Genomic DNA, 22,710 nt, shown 5'->3' with positions numbered 1-22,710 from the left:
CCACATAGGGGTCACTGAAATTTGTTCACAGAGCTGGTTATTATTACCAGTGGGGTTGTCTGTGGTTGTTCTTGCTGCTTAAGAGCTCTACAGCAATAACCCTTTGCACTCGGATGTCCAGTGTAGACTTGACATGGTTAGCTGTTGTGGCCCATTTACAGGACGGAGGATGAACACAGAACACAAAACACAAATGCAGAACACAAAGAAAAATGCAGACACACATACAGATGGTTGACTCGAGTACTAATACACCGGGTCCATTTTATTTTTATACTTAAAAAATTTAAAGTTAGTTCCTTGTACATAACTGCCCATGCATTGCAGCAATGGCCATAAATTCCAGAATAGCCTTAGGGAAGCAGATATCCCCTGACTCAGAATTTCAAGGTGGTTGCTCTAGGTGCTAGGCATAGATCACAGACGGAGATTAGGAAGGATAGGCAAAGGGAGCCACAGGGGGCATTTCTCATCTCCAGCTTCTCTTAGGGTGACCCCCTAAGATCTTCGGCTGAACCCTGGCAGCTGTGCTTGGTTTAGGTTGCCCCTCCCTTGAGGGGTCTTACCCGTCATTGACTAACCAGCCATCTTATGAGGTGTTTATTGTGTGGCCTCCAGACCCCCAATGCCATGGGGTGGAGCAGCTCTTGCTTATTTGCAACTCAGGTCCTTTGTTATGCCTCTAGGCAACAGCTTTGTTTATCACAGGGAGCCTATCCAGAGCACATTACTTTCAAATGCTCTGGGCAGAACACGTACATTACTCACTAACTTTAATTCTTAAACTAGGAAAATATATGTCAGTCCCCTATAGTCAGCAAAAATTATAGAGATTAAAATTACTCTTTGAATGTATCAATAATTTGAAATATAAAAAAATCCAAATAAATAAGTTTTATGAAAAGCAACTCCAGTTTTTTATTCTACTGCCGCGATTTGTAAAATCTGGGGCATTTAAAAAATTAAATCCCGAGTAGAATAAAAGAATCAAGAAAAAAGCAAGCAAATGCAAAAGGTTAATACAGGTTAGCCAGGGGAGACATTTTTCAGTTACTGACTGTTACTGTGCTGGGAGCTGAAGACAGATGAATAGGACAGTTCCTCCATTATGAAGCATTAAGAGTTGGCGGTGGTCATAAAAAACAACCTCTGTTACGACTCTCACTTCCTTATCTGCTTCAGGGGTCAGAATAGCTGAGAGAATGAATTCTGAACATGTGTCAATAGCACTTGCAGGTTAGGAGCATTGACCCTGGAGGCAAACAGCCTGGAATCCTATCCTCCCTTCTCTACTAACTAGTCATGTGTCTTTGCACAAGTAACTTTTATACACTCAGTCTTCTATAAAGAGGGGATATTTATCTCATGAGGTTGTTATGAAAATTAAATGAGTTATATCTGTTAAGTATTTGGCATACTACCTGGAGTATGGTAAGCACTTACCATATATTAACTATTATTAATATTTGGGACAGGGGAATAGGCAAGTGGCACTAGCAGGGTGGTGGGCAGAGTGCAGAGCCCAGAGGGAGACTTTAGAGTATCTTTGAAACAGGTTTTCTGTTCTCTTTCCCTGCTCCCTTTCTCTCCTTTTCCCTTAACCTCCCTTCCACTTCTTCTTCCCCTCTCCTTCCCCAACAATGCAGTCCAAAATCCATTAAGTAGGGCAAAAGAAACCAGACATTGGTTTGGGATGGTCTCAAACTAGATGTTGGAGTTGGCTTCCCTTCAGTAGGTGCCCAGCCAAGCTGGTAGAGCCCAGCTGGAGTGGAGAGGGCAGGCACTTGGGTAGAGGGATGGTGGTGGTGGCCCAGGGGAGAGTGTCAGCCTGAGCACCAGAATGGGGTAGGTGTGAATTGCAGAGTGTAGCTGGTGGATGAGGAAGATGGGGGTACCTCGTGCACCTGTGATCAACTGATTTTTAATAAGAGTGTCAAGACCATTCAACATGGGGAAGAAGAATATATTCAACAAATGGTGATAGGACAGTTCAATAGCATAATCAAAAGAATGTAGCTGCATCCTTACCTCACACCATATAGAAAAATTAAGTCAAAGGGGATTAAAGATCTAAATGTAAGATTTAAAACTATACAATTCTTAGAAGACAACATAAGAGCAAACCATTATGTGCTTGGATTTGGCATAAGATCCTTAGTTATGATACTAAAAGCATGAGCAACAAAAGAAAAAATAATAAGGACTTTATTAAAATTAAAAACTTTTGTTCTTCAAAAGATATAATCAAGAAAGTGAAAGGACAACCACAAAATGAGAAAAAATATTTACAAATCATATATCAGATAAGGGACTTGTATCTAGAATATATGCTATAGTTTGAATATTTGTCCCCTTCAAAACTCTCATTGAAATTTAATCCCCAATGTGGCAATATTGAGAGGTGGGGCCTTTAGAGGTGGTTGGGTCATGAGGGGATGGATTAATTCATGCATGGATTAATGGGTAATTGTGGAAATGGGACTGGAGGCTTTATACAAAGGGGACGGGAGACCTGAGTGGGCAGGCTCAGCCCCTTCACCATGTAATCCCCACCAGCAAGAAGGCTCCCACCAGATGTGGCCCCTTGGCCTTGGACCTCTCAGTCTTCATAACTGTAAGGAATAAATTCCTTTTCTTTATAAATTGCCCAGTTTGGGGTATTGTGTTGTAAGCAACAGAAAGCAGATCAAGACAATATGCAAAGAATTCTCAGAACTTAATAATAAAAAGACATATAATGAAATTAAAAAATGGGCAAAGGATCTGAATAGACACTTCTCCATGGAAGATATAGAAATGTCATGTCATGAAAAGATGCTCAACATCATTAGGCCTGTGGGAAATACAAATAAAAACCACAATGAGATATTATTTCACACCCAGAAGGATGGCTATCCTCAAAACATCAGATAATAACAAGTATTAGTGAGCATGTGGAGAAATCGAAACCCTCATACACTCTTGGTGGGAATGTAAAACAACAAGAATACTTTGGAAAACAGTCTGTAAATTGCTCAAACAATTAAACATAGAGTTAGCATGAACCAGCAATGAACCAGCATATGAACCAGCAATTTCACTCCTAGGTGTATACCCAAGACAAATGCAAAATATGTACACACAAAAACTAGTACACAAATGTTTACAGTAGCAGTGTTCATAATAATCAAAAGGTGAAGGCAACTCAAATACCCATCAACTGATGAATGGATAAACAAAGTACATAAAATGGAATATTTGGCCATAAATAGGAATGAAATACTGATACATGCTACAACACGAATAAACCTTGAAGATATTTGGCTAAGTGAAAGAAGCTAGTTACAAAAACACACATTATATAATTCCATATATGTGAAATGTCTAGACTAGGCAAATCTAGACAAAGGTAAAGTAGTCTTTGCTTTTATGGAGGGTATGGAGGAAGATGGGGAAGCAATAACTAAAGGTATGGAGTTTCTTTTTGAGGTGATGAAAATGTTCTAGAATTAACTGTGGTAGTGTTTGGACACTTTTCTGAATACATTAAAAGCTGATTGTACACTTTAAATGGGTGAATTGTATGGTATGTAATTTATATCTCAATAAAAGTGTTAAAAAAGAGGAATATGGCAATTAAATATAGCACATGGTTTTGGACTGAATCTTTTTTTTTTTAATGTACGGGGTCTTGCTATCTTGCCCAGACTGAAGTTCAGTGGCATTCACAGGCGAGATCATAGCTCACTGTGGCCTCGAACTCCTGGCCTCAGGAGACTCCCCCACCTCTGCTTCCCTAGTTGGTAGCTGCATGCAACCTCACCTGGCTTGGATCTTTTTGTAATAAACATTATTGTTACAACTAGGGAAATGTCAATGGACTCTGAAGATCAGAGGCTAGAAATGTATTAATGTTAATTTTCTGATTTTGATGGCTGTATTTCAGTTATGCAGGTAGTATCCTGGTTTGTAGGAAATGCACACTAAAGTATTAGTTGGTGATGGGGCATCATGGTAGGTAAATTACTCTCAAAAGTATAGGAAAAAAAGTGGGGTTTTTTGGTAACTTTTCTGTAAGTTTAAAATTGTTTCAAAATAAAAATACATTTTGTAAACTACTTGATTTAATTTTACATTGTGAGGGTAGAGAGGGAATGCTGGGGGTCTCAGCAACCACAGGGAACAAGGAGATTGGTAAACTGATAGTCCATGATCCAGCCTGCCTATGGTGGAGGTGGTCGTATCCTTTAGCCAGTTGCATTAGGCCTGACTAATTTTTACCTGATTTCCAATTGACATTGATTTATACAGAATTTACACTGCAAAGCAATGACACTGAGTTTGAGAAAGAAGGGGTAATTTATATTTAATAGAATAAGTGAGAAATAATTGAAGAAATAATTTATTTTAAAAGGAATGCTTTATTTTTGGTTATATTTATTAGAAAGGATCATTTCTCAGTAGCTGGTGGAAGGAAGCAGAACACTTTGGGAACATGCTGCTATAAGCCGGTCAGCTCATCCTCCTTGCATTTGTCAGTCTGGTAACCAGAAAGTTCCAAATCCTGATTATGTCTAGAAACACCGTCGATTACTTGCATGTGAATATAACGACCTTTGCCTACGTGTACCTGAGGGTATTAAAAAAAAGAAAAAGAAAAGGATTCACTCAGAGGGGCCTCCATCAAGTGAAAGATCTTCAAGCCCATAAAGAAGGTGCAGTTCTCCCTTGGGAACCAGCATTGCTGGGCCACCCACCACTCTTAGACTCGTTGCTTCCATAAACCGACCACCTTATTTTATGAAAGGGCAGGCTAATAGCATGGCAATGGGCATAGGTCCTAGGTTTATTTTGTTATTTTTTATATCTATTATGTTTATATTTATATTTTGTTATAATCTGGGCACAAATGAGGTCCAGAATTGCATTTTATTTTCAAAGTTGCATAGAGCAAGAAAACAATGACAGCCTATATTTTTGGCCTATATTCTTACTCCCAAAGTGTGACACCTTGTTTGCCATGCAGTTTGACATGGGAGAAGATCAGAATTTCCCTTTTCTGGCATTGAGGAAAGCAGGTTGAGAATAGTGGAAGCAATGCCATTGCTTTCTAAGGATCCAGCAGGGTCTCATTCACGTGTGTCTGCCCAGGCGTGGCCTATACACTAAGGGCTCAGATTTGGCAGGGCTGGGCTGCTCCAATCTCTGGAAATTAAGAATGAATAGTAAAAAATGTTCTCAATTCACAAGGAAAAAATGGCATAACATTATCTGTCAAATTTGAAAGTCTACCACTTGGCAGCTATCATGTTGAGCATCTTAATTTAGGACAACCAGAAAGAACAAATTATATTGTGGGGAAACAGGAAAAATTTTATGTAAACTGAGAAATATAATATTGTTGAGAGCTAAGGTGGATGTTGAGCTCTAACCTTAATGTAGTATTTTATTCCAGAAACGACTTGACTTTTATACTCTATGGCTTCAAATTCTTCATAAGTCTCATTTGTTTTTTCTTCAAGCTGTGGTTTAACCTTCAGTAAAGAAAGGAGAAAACAAATTATCAAAGCTATATTGGACTCCACTTATGTGATTTACCTATCTGGGAAGCTCGTGCTCCTAAAAGTCCTCAAAGATGGGAATGAAATCTGTGAGCAGTTTTTAGTATTTCAACAGAAAGCACCTATCTTGAATAAGATTACATGGGTTAAAATGTCTAATTTTGTTGCTCTAGGCTGAATTTATTATACATTAACTTGGTGTGGTAATGAAATATGGTATTGATTTGTAAAGCTAATAGTTATCTGTGTCTTTCATTGATAAAAACAGGAGAGCAATAATTACTATTTGATTTAAAAAAGTATTTAGAAATAATTTTAGACTTAAAAGTTGCAAAAATTGTACACAAAATTCTCTCATATCATTCATAGTTTCCCCTAATGTTGCCATCTTACATAACCATAACCAACCAGGAAATTAACATGGTATAATACCATTAAGTGATACAATAGTATTAGAATTTTGCCAATCGTCCCTAGAATGTCCCTTTTCTGCTCCTGTATGTCATCCAGGATCCTACATTACATTTAGTTGATCTCTCTGCTCTCTCTTCTTTGTCTCCTCCAATCTGGGTTAATTTCTAGATCTGTGTTTGTCATTCAAGACCTTGACAATTTTGAAGAATACTGACCTTATAATTCATAGGATGTTCCTCAACTTGGGATTGTTTGATCTTCTCTTATGTCAATAGTTTACATTTTTGTAAGGACAGAACAAGAATAACATGCTCCAGTGCATCCCATCAGGAACTGCCATCCCTGTTTCATTACTAGTGATGTTAATTTTGATCACTTAGTTAGGATGTCTGCCAGGTTTCTCCACTGTAAAGTTAATATTTTTCCCCTTTGTAATTATAATAATAAATGTCTTGTGAGGAGACACTGTCTGACTATGCAGCTGTCCTGTTTCTCTTCATACCTTCATCCACCAATTTCAGCATTCATTCATGTTTCTTGTCCACAACAATTATTACTGTGGGGGTTGCCAAGTGGTGACTTTTCCATTTCTACCATTCCTTGTACATTTATTAACTGGAATTCTACTGTTAGCAAGAACAGTTCTCTCTCTCTCCTATTTATTTATTCAATTACTTATTTTCTTTCTTTTTTTATTTCAGCATATTATGTGGGTATAAATGTTAAGCTTACCTATTTTGCCCTCGCCCCGCCTCCTACCTCAACTCAGAGCTTCAAGCCTGTCCATCCCCCAGACGGTGGGCATCGCGCTCATTATGTATGTATATACCCATACCCTCTACCCCCTCCCACCTGCCCGATGCCCAATAAATGCTATTCCTATATGTCCACTTAGTTGTTGATCAGTGAAACCAATTTGCTGATGAGTACATGTGGTGCTTATTTTTCCATTCTTGGGATACTACACTTAGTAGAATGAGTTCCAGCTCTAGTCATGGAAATAAGGGAGAAAATTTTCGCATGCCACACATCTGATAAGGGGCTGATAACTAGAATCTATTTAGAACGCAGGAAAATCAGCAAGAAAAAAAATAACAACCCTATCAAAAAGTGGGCTAAGAGGCCGGGCGCTGTGGCTCACGCCTGTAATCCTAGCTCTTGGGAGGCCGAGGCGGGCGGATTGCTCAAGGTCAGGAGTTCAAAACCAGCCTGAGCAAGAGCGAGACCCCGTCTCTACTATAAATAGAAAGAAATTAATTGGCCAACTGATATATATAAAAAATTAGCCGGGCATGGTGGCACATGCCTGTAGTCCCAGCTACCCGGGAGGCTGAGGCAGAAGGATCACTCGAGCCCAGGAGTTTGAGGTTGCTGTGAGCTAGGCTGACGCCACGGCACTCACTCTAGCCTGGGCAACAAAAGCGAGACTCTGTCTCAAAAAAAAAAAAAAAAAAAAAAAAAAGTGGGCTAAGGACATGAACAGAAATTTTTCAAAAGAAGACAGAATAATGGCCAACAAACATATGAAAAGATGCTCAATATCTCTAATCATCAGGGAACTGCAAATCAAAACCACAATGGGACATCACTTATCTCCAGTGAGAATGGCCTTTATGAGAAAGTCCCAAAACAAGAAATGTTGGCATGGATGCAGAGAGATAGGAATACTCCACTGCTGGTGGGACTGCAAACTAATGCAACATCGGTGGAAAGCAATATGGAGATACCTTAAAGAGATACAAGTAGATCTACCATTTGATCCAGCAATCCCATTACTGGGCATCTACCCGAAAGAACCAAAAATCACTGTAGAAAAAAGACATCTGCACTTGAATGTTTATAGCAGCACAACTTAGCATTGCAAAGATGCGGAAACAACCCAAGTGCTCATCAATACATGAGTGGATTAATAAATTTTGTTATATGTACACCATGGAGTACTATTCAATTACTAATTTTCTATTAATATGACTCATATATATTTCTTTTATTCTATGGATTATAATTCATTACTACTTATTTTGTTTCTCAAATTGTTCTAGATTTGGCCATTGGGAGTCTCTTCACTGATACTTGTGTCCTTTCAACATCCCTACACCACTTTTTGAGCAACTAAAAAGTATTCCAGGCTTATCTTGACTTTTCCCTGATGCCCCCCGGAACCAATCATTTCTCAAAGGAAAATGGCCCTGGCTCCTTTTATTGGAGAATGGTATTTAAGACCCAAGATTTTGACACTGTATATTCTCATTGTTACTAGATGTCATTGCTTCTGGGCCCACTCAGTACAAAGAGCTACAAAATATACATAAGTATACTCACACACACACACATATCTTTATTGATCTGTATATGTAGTGCACACACACATATATATAAGTACACACATTGGTGTGCACACATTTGTGTATGTACACATAATAAATTATGTATATAAATTATATGTGTGTGTGTGTATAATCCAACACCATAGGATTTATTTAGCTTTGCCTCTTTCCTTTTCTGTAACTTATTTCTCCAACACTGAGAAAGAAGTCTGGTTCTCATTATTCTCAATGTATTTACTTATTTGTTCAGTTCTAGCATATGCATAAAACAGTTTCAGAATTGTTAACCCATACCGCTATGCAAGCAAATTTACTAACTAGAGTACGGTATTTGTGTACAGTTCTTAAAATGAGCCTGTGATTGCATTGGGCACACTTGGATAATCCAAGATAACTGCCCCATCTCAAAATCCTTAACCTAATCACACCTGCAAAGTCGCTTTTGCCATGGAAGGTAGCATAGTCACAGGTTCCAGGGATTAGGATGTGGACATCTTTGGTGGGTTATCATTCTGTCTACAAGTGGATAAATGCTTAGATGCCAGCTTTCCTGAACCAAGCATGAGAAAGGAGCTAGAAGATCCCAAATGCACTGAGTAAACTTTTACTGAATCCACTGGTTTTCAGTATTGGTCCTTCATTTCTACCCTCAGCTGGGCCTTAGATGCTAGAGTATCCTATGATCCCTCTGCCTCAATTTCTGCTAAGAGTGAAGCTCCTGTCTTCTACCAGGATAATAGCTTGTCTTCTAGGGCGGAGGAGAGGGAGGGGAAGGTCCAGTTGTTTCTCATATGGATCTCCTGTCAAACCTCTCGGTTTTGGCCCCATGCTGACTCTTCAAGTTTCTGGTGTTTCGAATGCACAAGCCATTGTGAGGTTCTGCAACATGAATCTGCCTGCTTCTGGCTTAGACTTTCCCCTCTATGGGCTTAGATTCTGTCTGGACTGCTCAGTCATTTTCCATTGTTCACCTATTTTCCATCTTCCAAAATATTGTTGGTATCTCTGTGGTGTTATCTGCCTATCTCCTGTTATCTTTTATCTGTGGGTTTGTGCCCCACCTTTAGTCTTCGTTGGAAAAAGAAATAACTCTGTGTGGTAAATATACGTTGTTTACTGGGCAGTCGCCTCCGTGGCCTTCACTAAAGAACTCTATGTGCACACACAGCGTCAGTCAGGCCTCCTGGGGCCACCTAGTCCTTCCCATCAGAGGGTAGAAGTTTGAAGCCTTTTCTGTTGGTGCCTTAGTTTGGATACCAGAATTGTTTTTAAAGACATAGACATTTGCAAACAAGGAGTTCTCAGACCACTTTTGAGGGGCCAGACACTGTGGACACCATCAATTTTTCCTATAACCTTCAGAATAGATGGGAAAATGTGATTGCTTTGTTGAGATGGAAAATGAAACTCCAAAGTAGAGAAAGGGAGGAGACAAATAGTGAGAAAAAAAAACAGAAATGGGAAGAGGCAGGGCACAGGAGAGAGTAGAAGGTGGACAAGGGACAAGACCCCTATTGTCTTAGGGGTCCCTGTCCTAAGCCTTTTTCTCTTCCAAATGAGGGGTTGCCAGCACTGGCTACCAGCCAAGTTGAGAGATGACTTGGAAAGGGTTAATCTCTACAGTATTCCCAAAAGTATTCTTTTTTTTTTTTTTTTAAACAGAGTCTTGCTCTGTTGCAGGGTAGAGTGCAGTGGCATCATCATAGCTCACAGCAACCTCAAACTCCTGGACTCAAGTGATCCTACTGCCTCAGCCTCACAAGTAGCTGGGAATACAGGTGCAAGCTAGTAGAGACAGGGTCACCTTCTTGCTCAGGCTGGTCTCGAACTCCTGAGCTCAATTAATACTCTTGTCTCAGTCTCCTAGCATCCTGGGATTATAGGTGTGAGCCACTACTCCTGATCAAAAGTATACATTTAACCCTCATTTTACAAATGAGGGATGTGAGGCAATAGGTAGAGCATGACTGCTTAAAGGTGAAAAATTATTAATCATAGTTATTTTAAAGTTCTTGCCTAGTAACATAAGAATCTGATCTATGTTCCTTCTGTTTTCAGTCTTTTAGTCATGTTTCATTTTTTATCATCTATCATAAGTTTTTATTTCTATCCGTTCTAGAAATAGATCCAGATCTGTAACATTTCCATTGTATCTGTGCAGTCCACAAATCCAGAATTCTCCATGAGACAGTTGATTTCAAATGTCTGGATTGTCTCCTGAAAGACCCTGGCACCGGTCTGATTGTGTACGTTGATTTCTGGCTCACTGCCTTTGCAACCTGCAGCCTCCCTCCCCCTTTCCAGGAAAATAGATTTGTGTGGTTTAGTGTCGGATACTTTGGACCTGGGTGATGAGGTTGGAGCTGGGGAGCAGGGGCCGAGTAGGGGAGCTGGTCAGTGAAGGCAACTTGGTTTCAGAAGGTGCTTGGTGCTAAAGACCCCCCACCAGGGTAGGCAGCAGGAGGACGAAGGCTAGCTGGGAGTAGTGGATGGGAGCCCGGGGGTAGACAGACAGACCTCTCACTGAATGCAGTTGGGCTCTGCCTCTGTCAGCCTGCCGTGCATGGTGGTGGCAGTGGTGATAGAAGGAACAGAGGCGGTTTCTTGATAGGTCCCCAGCCAGGAGAGGAGGCTACCAGGGAGGAACACCTGGTAAACACATTTAGCCTAGGGGCTTTCAAGCTTTTCTGATTGCTAGGAGCACAAATGTTGGTGAGTCGGTAGTTCTCTGAGACCTGAGCATTTGAGCCACGAGGCACCCAACACCCAGGCGTTTCCCCTAATGTGTGATCATTCTACAGAACCAGTTGGACTGTGCATAATGTAGGAGAGAATGGATAGAAGATAATAGTGGCAAATGGATAGATTGTATCTGGGGATATTTTACAGAGTAAGGAAGGAGAGTCTGGGTAGTAGCATGAAAGGACAACAGGACTGGTAAGATGTGACTTGTGGACATTTGTCATCTATGTTTTGAAGGGAGGAGGAAATATGGGGCAAGGCACCCAGGATGCAAGAAATGAAGTCACCTGGCTCAGAGAGGAAGGGCTGGCTGAAGAAAGGAGACAGAGCCTAAGACTGGAGGGAGGATGGAGAGCCAGTGGGGGACAGGGTCACTGGGGCATTTCTCACCAGCTGCCTGCAATCCTCTAAGAAGCGCAGGAGCTGAGACACCTGCTGGAGGGACCACAGGGATGGAGGGACTGAGCAGCCTCCATGGGGTTTCTAGGCAATGACCAGCAAATGTGACTGAAAGGATGTCCTGGCACCAGGGTCCTGCTGCGGTTGTTGGGCGTGAATTCCTAGATTTGAACTGGGTGAGGTTTCTGGGGTTCTGCCCTTCCTTGAGCAAGTGCTTTGATCCTGGAGCAGATGCCAAGCAGGAAGTGGTGCAGTGGGAGTGACCTCAGGCCTGGCATGCCAGGAACTCCCAGGTCATGGAAATAGGGGTGGAGGAGTGTAGGAAACCGCCCAGCCTGGGGTCCAGGCTGCATGAGAGACTGAGTGGGCCGGGCACGTTCTGATGAAGGGGGGAGGCGAGTGCCTGGAGGACCCTGGTGTGGCTGAATGGAAGGTTCTTTGGGTGTGGGGCAGCAGGAGAGTGACCGAGGAGGACGCTGTGGACAGAGAGGGGAACAGGAATGTGTGGATGGGGGTGAGTGAGAGCCATGACATGCTGAACTGCAGGGCGTGCCCAGGATGGCATGCGATGAGGTATTTGCCTGGTGTCCTGGCTGACAAAAAGTGTGTTCTGTGTTTGTCAGGAATGGTTTCAGCAATCAGGTTTATGATTAATGAGTGTATGTGCACATTGCATGTGTGATTATGGCCCTTATTTCTAAAAATAATTATTAAACAACATTGCTTTCCATCATATAAACATACTTAGAATTTCATCTAATGTTTATTTACATATCACATAAGATAATACATCAGTCATAATGATCCGGAGGCTTTTGCTGTGGGGGCCATGCATTTATTTGGGTCCCCATTGCACATGTTACAGTTTCCAGGGAGGCTGCACATGGCTCTGTATTTCTTTATGTGTCTCCCTTACCTCCTGTCTGTTGTGCAAGTTTCCCTGAGGGCAGGAACCATTTCACATCCCCCTCCACCCTTCCCACAGTGCTGTCCACATAATCGATGTTTTCCATCCTGACAACTTGTGTCCCACAACAGAAAAGATGGGTATAGTTGTGACCCTTAACTAATACAAAGAATCTTGGGAGATTAGGCTACTTCCAAGCATACTCTGGACCCAAGTATCTCTGGCATCCTTTAATTCACGATACCACAATGACCCATTCAATCTCTGCTATCCTCAGGATGGGAAAGCTTTTTCCTCTGTCTTCAAAAATGTTCAAGTTTTCTCAATCCTCACATCCTTTGTTTGCTTTTCCTTTCTTTCTGATCTCATCCAAACTCCCTCTTACTTTGATGTCAAATTCCATAGACACCTGTTATGACTTTTCTTTGATAGTTCCCCCCTTCCCAATGGGGTTCTTCCTTCAGCTGGCATTGCACCAAGAAGCTCTTGGATAAGGACTGAGAAGGCAGATTAACTTTAGTTCCCTTAAAAATCCTGCATTTTAACAGATGATTTTAAAAAATAGAAATATATTCTAAAATCAAAGGAATAAAACTACAAAGTAAATGACAGGTAGGAGAGATGTTCCCTGAACCTCTTCAAATCATATTTGAGATGTGGTTCCCAGCACCTTCCCATTTGCCTACCCCTGCATGGAGACCTAACTAACTCTATAATCTTGGAGTTGATTCAAGTTCCTCAACAATAAGGTGATTATAAGAATACCTGCCTCTTGGGCTTCTTTGTAGGAAAATAAATGATATAATTAGTGGGAAAGTGCTTCCTAAACTCTAAAGAGTCTCCTGACTATTTCTCCACCTTCCAACACTTGCCTGGTAATTGTTCCCTAAGGCTCCCTCTTTCAATAGAGGGCAGATAAGATATAATGAGGAGTTCAACAGTGAGGAACTAAACTACTACAGTAATTATTCACCTGAAAGTAAGGAGGTTTGACAAGCACTTTCTAATGTCTTTCTGGTCTAAAACCTATGACTGTGTAAAAGTAGTTAATAGGATATTCTAGCTATATTGAGTTCCCCTACACTGTAAACTCCTTTAGGGCAGGGGCTGTATCTCACAGCCCTTATTCAGTTTCTACAATATTTATTACAAGGCTAGACACCTAACAGAATATCCACGAAATGCACCTACTGTGAAATGACTCATTGGTATTCACTTCCATATTGATTGAAAAGTGAGGCTGGTGTGTGCACAGAGAAGACACGTTTCCTGTACCCTCTCCCCTCAGCGTGTTTCTCTCACCTCACAGACCTTCTCCATGTTCTGCCACCGTGTGTGAAAGATCTAGGGTAAGCTCACTTCTTGAGCAGGTGACTCTTAACCTCTTTGAATTTTGGTTTCATCATCTGACCAATGGACACGATGGTTTCCCTGCCTGCCCCAGAGTTTATGGAAATCGAATAGGAGGTTGAATTGAAGGGAAGACTTTTAAAACTGCAAAACACCTTCCTGGGGTGAGGTAGCTGTTGTTGATACTGTCTCTCATGCTCCTTCTCTGGCAGAGGTGGAGCCTGAGGGAAGCAGCCAGAAACACACTTTCAAATTAATTTTATAATGTAAGATGTGGCTTACAGATAGGCAAGTGAGTCCTATACAACAGCAGTATTGCCTGTGAGACTGGTTAAACTTGTGAACTGAAATAAAATATTAAGCATTCCAGAAGACTGAATGGAACTCCTCTTGGCCAGGGGACCCCGGAATACCCTAAATCTGAGTTTCTGGCCATGGGAAGGGAGGTCAGACCTGCCTCATTCTGCCCCTTTCCATTCTTGGAGAGATCCTTTGTAAGTCATTGTTGGGAAAATATGATTGAGGAATTAATGAAATCTGGCTCATAAGATCATTATTTTATTGTATAACCCAATATTATTATATTAAAGACAGAAAGAGGAGTTTGCAGGGTTTTCCCCAGAAGGAATGTGTGGACTCAATGGTTCACTTATTAGAGGCTGCTATCATAGGAGAGCTCTCAAATCTCCAGTAGGGATGTTTTCCAGGAAGGCTTCCCAGTATCTCAAAATCTGTGAGCTTCCCTGTGTCTTGAAAGACAAGACAAGGCAAATATGGCCCACAGGATGGGAGCCGGAGACAATGAGTGCACTTTGCCCAGAGATGCGCCTCAGTCGTTATAAACAACCTGTTTTATAGAGAAGGGCTTCATGCTCTCTCCTGTCCGTCTTTCTTTAAGTCCACCATAACTAATCAAAGAAATATTAAGTCACTATACCTCCTTTGTTTTACCTTCTTAGAACTTAGAAGTTAGTCCCTGAAAGACTTTGTAGGTGTTTGTTCACCTAGACAGATTAGAAGCCCCTTGATAGGACCTTCCACCCTAACCCACTACCTGTATCCCGTAGCAACAGCATTCCATGTTATGCAAATAAGTTACCCTGAATACTGGTAATTGATGAGTGTGATTATAAAAACCTGTATGAATCTAATCATATTGCTGGCGTTTATGGAGATATGCCAGTCTCCTGGGTACTCCCTGCTGTGTTATATCTCAACTTTTTATATATATAAAACTATGAACTATACCTTAGTCTCTGTGTATTCTTTTATTTCTCTCTATTGCCTATCAATTTCCTTATTTTCTGTGGTAACCCCTATTTTAGGGACTTAGCTCCATGGAGAGAAGTAGCTAATCTCCTCGCAAGCCTGCCTCAAATACTACTCCCCCACAACTCATTAGCAGGCCTAAGGCTATGCAAGACAAAGCTTAAATCACCCCTTCAGGTCATCAGTTTACTTAACAGATCAGTTGAGTCTGGCTATTTGTCCAGTGGCTTGTCTCTGATTAACATACTTCGGTATCTTAGCTTACAACATTCAAAGCCTTTAGACAAAGCTTCATTTCTTTAACCAATCACAAATCAAAGAATCTTTAAAACTACCTATAACCTGTAATCCCTTGCTTCGGGATGTCCTGATTTTTCGGGCCAAACCAATATATGCCTTCCATGCATTGATTTATGACTTTAAGTGTAATTCCTGTCTCCCTGAAATGTGTGAGACCAAACTGTAACCCAACCAGGGCAAGACCACTCAAACAGGCTTCTTGAGTGTGGCTCTCTGGACCATGATCACACATATTCAGATCAGAATATATCTCTTTAAACTATTTTACAGGGGTTGGGTTCTTCTCTGTTGACAAAGTGGAGAATCTCAGGCCCACCCCAGACCTCCTGAATCAGAATCTGCAGTTCATCAAAACCCCTAGGTGATTCATGTGCACATTCAAGTTTGAGAATGCTGACTTGATTAGGAGATTCAAATAAAGGCAGCGATGACTTAATATCATCTTCTGCAAGAGAAAAGCTCCAAGGTATTTTTTAAAAAAGATCTCTTAATGAGAAATATTTAGTCCCAAAAGAATGAGTGGTAGAATTCCAGGCATCTGGCTCCTTAGAGAGTTTCCTGAACATAAAGGATCCCATCTCTTAAATCACACAAAGAAATGATCTTCCTTGTCAAACAGTGCCATGGAATGGCATTTCAGAGAGAAAAAAGAAGGAATGATACAAAACAATAAGGCAACAAATTACAAACCTAAAGGAGTAATTTGTATACATTTTCCTTTCATAAAATATGTAAATAAATTTTTACTATATAGGAGATAGCTAATGAAACAGTACTTAGAAAATGTATCAACTTGCTAAAAACATTGAGTTCTATTTTTCCCTGGGATAAATGATTTGGGTGCTTATAACATGTTAGATTCACTATCAACTATCCCACTTCTCTTTTCTACTAGTTTAATCACCCTCTACGAAAAGACTAAAACACTATTTAGGCAAATATATAGGAAGTTTGTAAGTTCCTTTACAATATTGTTCTTCATTCAACTTATTTTAAAAAACTCCCTGCAACTCATTTCAAATCTACTTCATCAAATTGTTAACAACCTGAGACTTTAATTACATGTTGGCTCCACTTGGTGAGATTAGAAAAATTTCATTATAAACTGAATTAGTAATCCTAGAATCATACTTTTAAAGAGCTTTAGAAATGACCCAATATCAATTCGTATTTTGCAAATAGGGAAAATGAAGCTCAGAGAAGGCAAATGCTCAAGGCCACTCTCACAGTGTTGGGATTATTTGAGGTTTCATCTGAAAAGCTCAGTATTCCACTTTAGTTGTAAGGAAGGCTGCACAAGACCACACACTTCCCAATGTTCTGGTTCTCACTTTCACCTACACTCTCACCATGAGGACAACACATGAAGGAAGATTTTTGGATCTAACTCTTCCCTGAGTCAACTCACCTTATCAGCAATCTCCTGGATTTCTGCAGTGGCAGGCTTGGCATCACTTAATCCTCCAAGCTTCATTTTGGCGGAAGGGTTCTTTGCTGGGCAGGATGCTGGAACCGAAGTGATCAGGGAGAGTGGAGACATGGGTTTTTATAGAGCTCTGCCTGTAGAATGTTTCATGTTCCAAAAAGAGCAAAGAGGCAAGAGGAAAATGAATATGCCCCAAAGCAAGTCTTGCTTTCTCCACAGATATGCTAAGTGGAATCTGGAAGAAGGAGAGGCTGGGAGAGGAACAGATGGGTGTGTACAGGAGTCATGCTGCAACAAGCCTAAAAGACCCTGCATTCTCCTTGACGATGGCTCCATCCTGTTTCATCATCTGCAGTATGAAACCTGAATCACAACCAGAATTTCTCAATGTTTCGAAACTTGTAACACAAAATTTTTTTTGAGAAATTCTTACTAATGATATTAATGCTGATTATCTAGAATTTATTTGTCTTTAAAGAAAGTAAAAGGATCTATCTGGAGGACCTTGGCTGGATATATGTACTTTTATGGAAATTTGTAGAAATATTTAAAATACAGAAAAACACAAAGAATAAAACAATAAAAATCTATGTTCCTGTCACTCAGAATTAAAACTTTTAACATTTTGTCAGTTTTACTTTCTTCTTTTTCTTTTCTTTTTGAGACAAGATTTCACTCTCTCACCCTGGCTGAAGTTCAGCGGCATGATCATAGCTCACTGCAGCCTCAAATTCCTGAGCTCAATGGATTCTCCCACCTCAGCCTCCCAACTAGCTGGGAGTATAGGCATGTGAACCAAGCTTGGCTAATTCTTCTTCTTTCTTTCTTTTGTTTGTAGAGAGGAGTCTTAACATCTTGTCCAGGCTGGTCTCTAACTCCTGGCCTCAAGGGATTCTGCTGCCTCAGCCTCTCAAAGTGTGGGGATTACAGTTGTCAGCCACCATGCCTGGCTTATTATTTATTTTTTTCCCGGTATTTGTTTTTAAGAAATAAAATATTACAAGCATGGAGGAAACTCTCCACCCCACCGCAACCTTGCTCTCCACAGAGGTAAATTACATTGTGAGTTTGGTATCCTTCTAGTCTGTTTTTGTACCTTTACTTACTGTGTTCTTAAAATTTTCACTCATATTATATGATAAACATATACCCTATGTTATGTTCTTTTTCTGCTACATGTGTTTTTGAGTCTTGATACACAGATGGGAAGTTAATTCATTTTATTTCCTTTAACTGCTCTGTGCTATCCTCTGCTAGATCTATATATTATTCTGCCTAACTGCTGCATGTTATATGCTATTCCATATTTTACGTATCCATTCCCCTATTGATGAAGAGTTTGGTTGTTTCTAGTGTTTCACCCTTATAAACAATGTTGTATTTTTTCCCTCTTGTACATACATGTGTGAGGGCTTCAGCAGGCAACTTATCTACAAGTAAAATTGCCATGTTGTGTGCATATTTATTGATATTTTTTCAATTTGGGGAATATGTTATACATATGCATAATAAAAATGTTCAAAGGAACCAAAGAATTTATAATATAAGAACTTCTTCACTCAGTGAATTCCTCAGCCACCTTCTACTCTCTAGAGACAACCGCAGGCTGTAGCTTCTGTGTATTGTTTGGAGACGTTTTTTACACATATGAATATAAGTAACTACATGCACATATATGCACATATACATGTGTATATGGTTTTCTTTTCTTTTTATTTTTTTTTTAGATAGAGTCTTGTTCTGTTGTTTGGGCTAGAGTGCTGTGGGGTCAGCCTAGCTCACAGCAACCTCCAACTCCTGGGTTCAAGCAATCCTCCTGCCTCAGCCTCCCAAGTAGCTGGGACTACAGGCATGTGCCACCATGCCCGGCTAATTTTTTTTCTATATATTTTAAGTTTCCCAGCTAATTTCATTCTATTTTTAGTACAGACGGGGTCTCACTGTTGCTCAGGTTGGTCTCAAACTCCTGACATTGAGTGATCCTCCTGCCTCGGCCTCCCAGAATGGTGTTTTTTTTTTTTTTTTTTTTTTTAATATATATATAAATGGAACCCTAGTACATAAGATATCATACTCTTTGCTTTACCCTTGATAATATATTTTGGACATTGCTCTATATCATTATATAGAAGGGCGCTTCTTTCTTTGTAACTATGTTTTGCAGGTCCTCAGCAAATTAGTGGAAATGGGCGAGTGTCGTACTGACTACATTAAGGGGCACTGTACGGGTTTGTCTCCACTGACTGCTTTCACCCCAAGAATTGAGAAGAACAGCAAATGGGGATGACAAGGTGCTTACTCAGGAGGCCACAGGTCTCCTGAAGACTTAGGCTCAGCTTTCCGAGGCCACTGTCCTGGCTACAGATAATCCTGACAGCCTCCAGATGTTCCATCATCTTCATGTGTCCTCAAGTCAGAGCTTCTCATTTCCAAGCCCTCTGTTTTTGTCATGGTCACAGCCCCTTTCTATCTCTCTGGTTAGTCCAGGCCGTCCTGATCCCACTCCCCAGTGGCAGGGGACACAGGGAGCAGCAAGTCCTCTGTTCTCCGTCTCGGGCAAGTGTCCTCAAACTACGGCCCGAGGGCCACATGCAGGTGTTTTTGCCCCTTTGTTTTTTTACTTCAAAATAAGATATGTGCCGTGTGCATAGGAATTTGTTCATAATTTTTTTAAAACTATAGTATGGCCTTCCAACGGTCTGAGGGACAATGAACTGGCCCCCTGTTTAAAAAGTTTGAGGACCCCTGGTCTAGGGTCTGTTCTCTGATACTCTCGGCTCTTCCCTCTTGATTCTAAGTCATTTATTTTAGAAGTAAAAACTTCCCCAAAGCAAATATTACTTTTGTCTTTTGTATTCCTACTATAATAATCCTAATTCTTCTCAGGTAGGATGGATGCTTTCTACTCACGGGGGAAGAATCACACACGAGGAAGTGCAGAAAAGAAAAGCACACCAATTAATATGTGTTAATTATTAATTAAATTAAACATACAATTGATTAAATGCACATTTGTTTTTAATGTACCTTTAAGATTTCTTTTTGGATTTTTTTTTTTTTGGTATGAAGTATTCAGGGTATTATTATGGAGCTACACATCCTCATTGGTTTCGTATTTCTTATCTGTGAGCTCAATTTCCACAGGAGTTACTTGTTACAGCAGTTTTCTCTTTCATGGGCTGAGTTATGGGGCTTCCCTATGGGTTGGTTGCCTCTTATTTCACTGTTGACTTAGAGCTCTTGGACCGTGAAGATACTGAGCATTTGGGCTTGTCTCTAGCTTTTGTTACAGTCTGTGACTCTGGACTTTCCCAGATGCTCATTGCCGGGGTGAGGAGTGGATCCGCTTGCGCACCATCCCCCCCTCCGTGCCCACTCCTGGTGTCAGGCTGGAAAGACTAGGGGGTGCTCACGGCGTGGGTGGAGAAAGATTTCTCTCACAGATATGAAGATATAACGAAAAGTTAATTTTATCCTTTAGAAGGACAGAGAGAATGAGAGAGAAAGAGAGAGAGAGAGAGGGAGAGAGAGAAAGTGAAGAAAGAGAGCAGGGAGAATACCAGGCCCTGGTAAAGCACGCAGGAATACTGTGGAGCATTTGAAGCTTGGGCCTCAGCAGACTCACACATCTTTTATTGCAAGTGCATCATTTGCAAGAAGCAGCAAATTCTATTCCTTTGAGGTCTACCAAAAATGTGAGTGATGTGGACTGATGGGACCCTGAGATGTACAGTAACAGCCACACAATTATCGTTCTATTAAAAGAAGTGACCTCACGCCCTCATAAGAGACAGTATCCCCTTAAAAAGGAAATGTTAGAAGGACTAGTTCATCCATATTGGTCCCCTTGTAATACACCAGTATTACCTGTCAAGAAGGCCATGATAATGAATACAGATTCGTATAGGATCTATGTGCCATGAATGATATTGTACGGTGTCAAACACATCTAAAGTGGAATAAGGTGTTGCCGCTTGCCCTCCTCTGGATAAGGGTAGTCCCGAGAAGCAGGCTTAAGTTAGGTCCCCATGAAATAATTTTTGAGAGACACTTTCTAGCACCCCAAGTTAAGTATGGTAACATAATAATGAGTAAGGAAAGCAGAATAAAGCAATATGTCAAACAAATGAATCAAATACTAATCACTATGCATTATTTTGGCCCATTCAGGTCCTTCCCCAGTTGAAAGCACCCCTCTACTCCTTTAAACCAGGAGACCAGGTGTTGCTTAAAGCTTGGGAACAACAAATACCCAAACAACAACTGGTAGAGAAATGGGACGGACCCTATGAAGACAGAGAGACAACCTCTTAATGAGGATTTCCCAGTCTCTAGCCTCTTCATCTGATCTGTCTCACTACTAGGTTTGCTATTGTCACCAATACTTAGCTCCATACTTAGGGGTCTCATGTTTCTTTGTCACCAGCCCTGTATCAGACATTATGTACAAGGTGACATTAAGGACCCTCTGTGCTACTGGTGTCTTAGATACCAAATGGTGTAAAATCTCTTTTCTCAGGTGTCCTTCATTTCACCTTGACAATCCTCATGGTTGTAGTTGTTGCTTATGCCCTCTTCTCACCTGTAATCTGCCGCATTCTTTATTTGTGTGAATCTACTGCCAAAGCTTTGCAATGGCATAAATAAGGACAAACCTTCCATATGAAACATTGTCCCAATTCAGCAGGAAGTAGCTACATGACTATGTTGCCCAACCCCCAATAGATACGAAGGTAGAATGGACAGTGGGGAATATGTAACAGAGGGAAGGTTCTGAAAAACGGAAAATGTTTTATGAGCTGTCTCTTTAAAACCCCTCACCCTTTTTGGGAATTAAGATCTCTATTCCTGCCCAGGATGTAAATTTGCTGTCAAATTAATAAACTTCTCTTTCTTTCCTCAAACTACTTGTGCTCATTCTTTGGCCTTGGGGACAAGCACCAAATTTTCAGTAACAAGTCTACCTAGATCTCTTTGGATGGGGAATGTTCTAGTTCCCATGAGGGTTACACATACTTTGGGATTCTAGATGAGATTTTTTTCCTTTTTGAAAGCATAATTTATGTGCAGTAAAATGCACAAATTTGAAGTGCACAGCTCAATAATATGTACCTTAATTTTTATCATTGTTTACATACTTGGAATAAGTTGTAGAATATTTGTGTCATCCCAGAAAGTTCTCTCACATTCTTTTCAGTCACTATGATGTGCTCAACCACTAGTTTTGTGTGTTTGTTCTACTTCATACAAGTGGAATCATACTGTAGGTGCTCTTGTGCTTCATTTCTTAGTATAATGTTTTTGAGATTGATCCATGTTGTTAGATTTATCAATAGTCTTTTCAATTGCTGTTTAGTAGTCCTGTGTATGCATATATCCTGTTTGTTTATTCAGTCTCCTGCTTATGGGCATTTGAATTGTTTCTAGTTTTTGGCTATTTTGAATAAATGTGGTATGAATGAATCATTTTTCTTGAGCATATACCTAGGAGTGAAAATCCTGGGATATAGGGAGGGTGTATGTTGAATTTTAGTAGAAACTATCAAATAATTTCCAATGTGATCATACCATTTTATATTATTTATTTATTTTTGAATAAATATACCTTTATTTTATACAGTTTTATGGCTTATTTTTTAAAAATAATTTTTATTTGAAAATACTAAGGGGATACGAGTGTTTTTGTTACTTTTGTTACTAAATTAGGAATCCCAGAATCATACCCTGTAAGAGTTTAAGAAATGACTCAAGATAAATTTGTCATTTGCAAGTGGAGAAAATGAAGCTCAGAGAAGGCAAATGCTGAAGGCCACTCTCACAGTGTTGGGATTATTTGAGGTTTCATCTGAAAAGCTCAATATTCCATTTTAATTGTAAGGAAGGCTGCACAAGACCACACACTTCCCAATGTTTTTGTTCTCATGTTCACTCACACTCTAACTATCAGGACACCCTATGAACTAAAATTTTTGGACCTAACTCTTCTCTGAGTCAACTCACCTTATCAGCAATCTTCTGGATTTCTGCAGTGGCAGG

The 22,710-nt window shown here is 40.3% G+C and overlaps 1 protein-coding gene across 1 annotated transcript; it reads right to left on the bottom strand.

The window, feature by feature from the left end:
* Positions 1 to 4,380: 4,380 nt before the first annotated feature.
* LOC105879892 (cystatin-A-like) lies at positions 4,381 to 16,991 on the bottom strand. Its single transcript, XM_012780502.3, has 3 exons — positions 16,657 to 16,991; positions 5,412 to 5,513; positions 4,381 to 4,609 (listed from the first exon to the last, which is right to left on the bottom strand). Exons 1-3 carry the CDS (start codon positions 16,786 to 16,788, stop codon positions 4,481 to 4,483), a joined length of 363 nt encoding a protein of 120 aa, XP_012635956.1. The 5' UTR covers positions 16,789 to 16,991; the 3' UTR covers positions 4,381 to 4,480.
* Positions 16,992 to 22,710: the final 5,719 nt, after the last annotated feature.

The sequence above is a fragment of the Microcebus murinus genome, chromosome 1, assembly GCF_040939455.1.
Source record: "Microcebus murinus isolate Inina chromosome 1, M.murinus_Inina_mat1.0, whole genome shotgun sequence".
Lineage (NCBI taxonomy): Eukaryota > Metazoa > Chordata > Mammalia > Primates > Cheirogaleidae > Microcebus > Microcebus murinus.
The sequence above is the reverse complement of the archived record's forward strand: the minus strand, read 5'-3'. Positions and strand labels throughout refer to the sequence as shown.

Coding starts and splice junctions, on each gene's coding strand:
- LOC105879892 (XM_012780502.3), bottom strand. CDS start 16,788: ATGTCTCCACTCTCCCTGATCACTTCGGTTCCAGCATCCTGCCCAGCA. Junction 5,514..16,656: donor TCCAGGAGATTGCTGATAAG/GTGAGTTGACTC, acceptor TCTTTACTGAAG/GTTAAACCACAGCTTGAAGA. Junction 4,610..5,411: donor GAATAAAATACTACATTAAG/GTTAGAGCTCAA, acceptor TAATACCCTCAG/GTACACGTAGGCAAAGGTCG.